General features: G+C 35.1%; 1 protein-coding gene across 1 annotated transcript; it reads right to left on the bottom strand.

The window, feature by feature from the left end:
* Positions 1-1,899: 1,899 nt before the first annotated feature.
* Positions 1,900-2,370, bottom strand: LOC131027953 (calmodulin-like protein 2). The gene has a single exon (XM_057958049.1). It carries the CDS (start codon positions 2,368-2,370, stop codon positions 1,900-1,902), a length of 471 nt encoding a protein of 156 aa, XP_057814032.1.
* Positions 2,371-6,694: the final 4,324 nt, after the last annotated feature.

The following is a 6,694-nucleotide window of genomic DNA, read 5'->3' as shown; positions in this document are numbered from 1 at the left end:
ATTTATGTTCGATAGAACATGGGTGCGATCAAACCTCTTTAAATATTAAAAAATTTAAACCAAGAACTCTTTCAATCAAAAATAATGTTCGATGAAAGTATTTCAAAATATATTCAATTGAAAGATTTTTTTGTTTGATCCAGCATTATATTCGATCGAAAGTGGTAAAATTTTGGTTTTGGACAAAAGAGTAGAATTTTTTCATCCAGTAAAGTGTAACCCACAATTGTGGGTTCACCCTGCAAAATAAGGGCAGAGACTGAGTGAAGAATTATCTGTGAAGTGAGGTCTTAGAGAGTGACGAGGAGACTAAATTTGGCATATGATAAAAGGGGAGAAGGTGGATGACAATGAGAAGGAAGACCCCTTTCAAATTGTAGATTTTCCAGCCCATGAATACTATGGACCAGAATGTATGGTCAAAACCCGTACTAAGGAAAGAAGGAATATAAAGATGCCACGAGGATCTTAGGTTTTCTTTCCTCTTTGTAGCATTTCCATTAATTGAAATAATATATATATATATATATATATATATACACACAAGTGTTTATTCTATAGATTGGGACTATGAATATCTAACAAAATATTTTTTGAAACTCTTTGGTGTCACCATTTTGGATATGTAATGCAAGAAGGCTCTATCCTTGGCTAATAGAAGGGTAGATAGGACAATAGCCACACCACGGGTGCCAATTTTGGTCATTATAGTGATTCAGGGCTCTACTTTTAGTAGTGGGGTAGATAGGCAACGTTAAGAAGAAAATAAAAAAATTAATTTCTAGTATCAATACAAAGGGTCTTGTCCCATAGCAAATTTTAAATTACCACAAAAAAATTCTCAAATTCATCTTTCTCAATTTCCTTGTCAAAAAGTTAATAGAGATGGTCATGGGAATCCTCCTCCTAATGTTGTTTTTGAAATTAACACTAATAGTTCCTCTAGTGGTAATCCTAGTCTAGTTGGGATTGAAAGGGTTGATCATGATAATTATAGTTTTGTGTAGCTCGTGTCGTTCTTGATATGCAACAAGCTTGTGGGTTAGGTTGGAAGCATGTCATATGTGAGATGTATTCTATGATTTTAGTTTCCTTTTCGAATAACAAGGATTTTGAGAGTTCTTCCTGGCATTTGGCTTCTCTTGCTACTGAAATTTTTAATTTATATTATTAGTTTAGCTCTATATCTTTTGTTCATATTCCTCGAGAATGGAATGTCATTAATTCTTTAGGTAAATGGGCTTCAAACATTCCCAGACAACTGAATGTTTGTGATTGGGGTTCTCTTTCTCCTAATCGGGTTGCTAAGTTTTTCCATCTGTTTCAAAAAGATGTGGGTTAATTTTTATACTTCTTTCTTGATTTCTTCTAGGGTCATGTATGCTTCGAGTTGATGGATTTGTGGGAGACCTTTTTGACTCCTTATTTTTCTTGATGTGATAGGTATGACTATATGAAAACCTCTCTTGATTAATAAATTTTAATTCTGCTTCCCCCAAAAAAAATCTTCATAAATATTTTCAACTTAATAAATTGTCTTCAAATATTAAAAATAATAACAACTATTATTTTAAAATTCTAGTTATTATATTTAAAATATTTGTATAGTTAATAAAGATCAACCATTACTTTAGGATTTAATTGTGAATATTCATCAACAAGATACACCAAAAATGTGATTCGGAGCGACAATTGTCGAAATTTTTCCATGAGGCAATCTTTGCAATGAAATATGGAAATAAATACAGACCATTAGAATTGCGAGAGATTGATAAATAATTTCGTAGGTTCTTAGTACACTCACGAAAATGATAAAATGGAAATATTACGAACGATAGATGTTGAAAGCCACGTGCATTGTATTTGCTTACAAAGTGCACACAAACATGACAAAGAACATCATGGAGAAGGTTCAGAAGACATCATAATTTTGAATTCAGCGAAGTCCAACACTCCATTGCGGTCCAAATCAAATCGGCATATCATTTGCTCGCACTGTTGCAGGTCTTGGCTCAACGGAATCAATCCCATCGTGGACAAGACATGTTGCAGCTCCTCTGAAGTTATGTATCCATCTTTATTCTCATCAAATACACCGAATGATTCATCTCTCGCTTTATGGTCTTTATTGTTTAGAATGGATTGATATACCTCAACAAATTGTTCAAACCGCAGGCCACTACAGTCCTTTTGAAGAGAAGTGCTGAGCATAAATCTCACATCTTCTTCTGAGATTGGTATTCTAAGCTTGTTCATGAAGCCACACATCTCACTCACGCTCACTTCTCCATCTGCATTTTCGTCCACCATCTCATACATTCTACGAATTTCATTAAGATCAGCCATTTCTTGCAACGATGTGGACTCCATTCGATTGGGCTTTAAAATTAATATATGGGGTCCTGCAGATCAAAAGAACAAGTAATGGGTAAAACGAGACGGAGATCTCAAGGAACTCAGAATACGAAGAGGCGGGTCTCATCCCATTGATTATCGTCTACGCATAATTAATTAATTATATGGGGAAATAGAAGGTAATAAGATCCTTTGCGCGTAAGAGTTTGGATTTAATGGAAGGAGGAACAATCCCTCTCCAACGATAGAAATGAGGAAAAAATGCAGCTCTTCCTGCAGTTTCGTTACGTGGCAAAATTAAATGAATGATTGATTTGAATGATCACAATCAAATCACGGAACCATAGGCCACAAATAAATTCAGGAGGGAGAGCACGACATTCCTAGTTCGTAACGTAATGCAGGAGAGTAATTTAAAAAATGGGATAAATCGGACATAATGTATAACCGAGTGTAGGATTCCATTGGGAAAAATAGTGGAAGTTTCGAATATTTCAACACGTTTCCAAAACGTTTTTGCCAGGTTTTAGCGAAAGAATCCATCTTTATATCTCTACAATCATAAACATCAAACGGATCCCAAGTGAAGTCAAAGCTATATTTACAATGGCAAGAATAGGAAATTTATTTATCATAAATTGTATCCAATGCAATTTGGGAGGCTATATCTCTCACATTTCTGGTCTTGTTGGGGACTTCTGGATCATTCAAAGACATTCAGAACTCTTTGCATCCATTCTCTTAATGATATATAGGTTTTCTAGCATCTTGAGGACCACCATTGTTGCAATCTCTTGAAGAACTCATGGTGTTGTTTTCACAAGTGTTGGAGGGAGTTTACTTACTCTTCTTGGTCTATTTGCACATCCATAATCTCTCATTTCAATTTATCTATTATCTTAATTGTGTCTCTTTATCTTTATCATTTTATCTTTCATTGTTTCTATTAGCTGGGTTGTCCGTGGAGGTGGAAACACCGAAACAGAGGTTTGACTAAAGCAAACCTCTAAACACAACCCCCAACATTTTCCTTTGTTTATCTATGTGCAGGTTTATGGTTAAATGAGTGAACCTATGTTCCTGGAGGCTTCAATCATGCATAAGTTGTAAGCTCTCCCTATCATTTTCTTATATTATTTTAGTGTCATGCATTTTATACTTTTAGCTTAGTTTGTCGTTTACTTTGATTACTGAATAGTGTAGTTGCACCCGTCCTTTCCATGTAGTCTATGTACTCCGTCTGTATCCGACGACAACACGCCACGCTGGTGTCCCAATTCCACATGCTTGTCCTTGGGACAAAGGCTTAGCAAGTGCATTCGAGAACTTTATTTGTTGGTCATTTATCTCATTTTGTGGTTAGCATTTGCTAGCTCACCTTTAGTGCTAGTATAAGTGAGGTAGAGTGAAGGTAGGTCTGTCCCTTGAGGATCATCACCTTGAGGGTGATAAATCCCGTCTTCTACATTTTAGTGAACCTGATGTGAACCAGTTGTATTATTATTTATATAGTTTCTTTGTTGCATAATTTCATTTAGAATTTAAAAGTAAAGCAACAAGAGAAAACAAAAAAATAAAAATAAAAAAAGAGACAAACATAATCACATCCCAACTTTGAAACAAACCTCAAAAAAACTTTTTTTATCATTGAGTGTCATAGGCTTGTGGCATTCTCATAGTGTGGTCGAAGTGTTGTGAAGCTTGTCTATGAGCTTTACGACCCAGACTACCATAGGAGTTGTTCTAAGAAGGACTACTAGAAAGAGAATTCTTACAAATCATTATAGTCCTCCTAGGAAGGATCCAATGTTTAACGATCCACTTCCTGATCCTAATGACTTTATGGCCTCTCACCCTATGAGAACCATTTTGACAGAGGGATCCTCTCCACCTGATTCACAATCCAATTCTCAAAACAACACTCCAAGGAATTCTCCTCCATCTTCCCATCCTATTGTTAATCATGATTTTTTTGATGTTACCATTGATTTTGATCAAATTAACATGCTAGAGCAAAATCTGAGAGACTTTGAAGGTTTCTTGAATTGGGAGAGTATCCTCCACCAAGTTGGAAATGTTGTAAGCACTCTCAGAGACATGTTGATATCAGATGGAAGAGACCTAGAGATGTTGAGGGCATTATCTATGATTGTCAAGAGTCAAGTGCTTTTCGCTGGTACCTCTCCTCATGATAGACAATTTGACACTTGTGGTTCTAATCTTGGTGTTGGCATACCTAGTTTGATGGTACACATGGTTGGTCCTAGGCCCACCATCCCCAACATAAAATCTTCTACCACTCCCTTGGATTATATTGGTAGTTTGATGGTACACATATGCAAAGAAAACAACTGATTCTATTAGAGTTTCAAAATAGTACAATAGTTTGCCAGAAGCTATAGTATTTATCCAGTATTCTATCTTCTCCCATCTGTCTACATTTTTTAACCACTTATATATGTGGTTGAATGGGCACCATACCCCTTTTGGGGTGAAAAGTCACCATTTTACATTAAAATTAACAAAACCCTTTGAAATTAATATGCAAACTAGTTAGTCAATAACCTTGCTTTAAGCTATCCTTCGGGTTTTTGTTTGGTCGGCAGCTTTAAACTTAAGATACAAATCTAATATTTTTTGTGGTGGTAGGAAACATCCACTTATAAAATGGGGCTTCATCAGATTTGACATTTTCATACATTTTCATTCCATGTTGACATATTCTTTCATTTAGGTAGAAATAACAGGCTTTTTAGCCTTCTTATGGTCTTCTGTATGGTCTACAGCCAAAAACACATTGTATAGATCTAATATTTTTACTGGAGCTTGAAAACTTGGTTTTCTGAAATGGGCATTTCTTATATTTTCATAGTTCACTCATTTTAATTCTCTGTTCATATCATATTTTCTACAGATCAAAAACATTAGTCTTTCATGAGGTCCATTGGAATTAATTTATTCATATCCTCCTTTACTCTAGGTGTTCAAATCATTAATCATCCATTATGTGTCATTTCCATGAAGTGACCACCATTTTTGAATAGTAGGCTACTTGAAATTACTTGGAAATTTGAAGCCCCAACAGTGGCTCTGTCTGGGGATGTATGCCCCTTGCGGGCATAGCAAGAATTCAGATCTCTGGTGGAGCATACCAAGTGCCTTATTCATTGACCTAATTTGGTGGCCTCAAGCCCCAATAGTAAAAATCTATTTTTCCCTCTATCAAATACTTGATTTTGGGCATGTAGCAACATTGCATTTTCAAAAACATCATGATCATTCATCTTGGTACTATCCCAATCAACCATGCCATTTATTGCTTCTAAAACATTTCCCAATTCTTCATGCAACAGTGATGCTATAGTGTGTTCATTTGGTGCAGTTGATTCTACCTTAGTATAAAATATATTACTTGAAAATATTTCTTCCTCATCATATAAAGTATTTGAGAATACATGAAAATCCTTTTCACACATACCATGGTAGTAGGGAATATGATTTTCCTCTATCACGTCATCACATAAGGGGTTTGAAACTATTTGAAAGCCATTTTCAAATTCGTATACCTCTTCTTTATCAATTGTATTATAAATTTACTCAGGTATGGATTCAATTTCCTCATTACTGGTACAATATTCTTCATCAATGTTAGCAACAATTTCTTTAGGTTCTGACTTGTACTCACAAACATCACCAATTGGTTCTTCATCAAGTGGGACTTCCAAAGGGATAATTGATTCTCCTATATATTCATCTTCATTTGCATCTCTTATGTTGATGTTACTCTTATCACACAAATCATGTACTGCCCTGTTCATCTTCATAGCAACCGAACATGCTAATTCCAAATTATTAGGTCCGCATTCCCTCATGAGTAATTTCGTGAGCATAGATATATTAGGCCTTATATCATCAGGTATTTACAAATAAGTTGTCATCATTCTACCAATTATTCCTTTTATAGATTCACCTTCCTTTCTCCTTATGTTGAAGAATCCATTAACATGTGCCAAGGGATCAATATAATGATCTGTCTGAATCTGATTATGGAATGTAAAACATTATGGAGAATGGACTGATGGATTGATGAAAAATACATTTTCTTCAATGATGTCATAAAATTCCTCTAAGAATCACCATTCAAGTTCCTCCCATGATGAGATGCTTTGCGAGGATAACAACCAAAAAATCTTCTCCGCAACATCTTCCAAAATCATCATGAACAATTTCATGATCAATTCCTCTGCACAAATCTGAAATTTTTTAAATAAACCAGTAAAATGCTTTCAAATGCTCAATTGGTGATTCACCTTCCACTCCAAGAAACATCTGCATACAA

Source organism: Cryptomeria japonica, chromosome 3 (genome assembly GCF_030272615.1).
Source record: "Cryptomeria japonica chromosome 3, Sugi_1.0, whole genome shotgun sequence".
In the NCBI taxonomy this organism is placed as follows: Eukaryota; Viridiplantae; Streptophyta; class Pinopsida; order Cupressales; family Cupressaceae; genus Cryptomeria; species Cryptomeria japonica.
Note: the sequence above shows the minus strand (reverse complement) of the source record. Positions and strands in the feature narration are given on the sequence as shown.

What these genes read in the sequence shown, in the direction of transcription:
- LOC131027953 (XM_057958049.1), bottom strand. Translation starts at nt 2,370, where the DNA reads ATGGAGTCCACATCGTTGCAAGAAATGGCTGATCTTAATGAAATTCGT.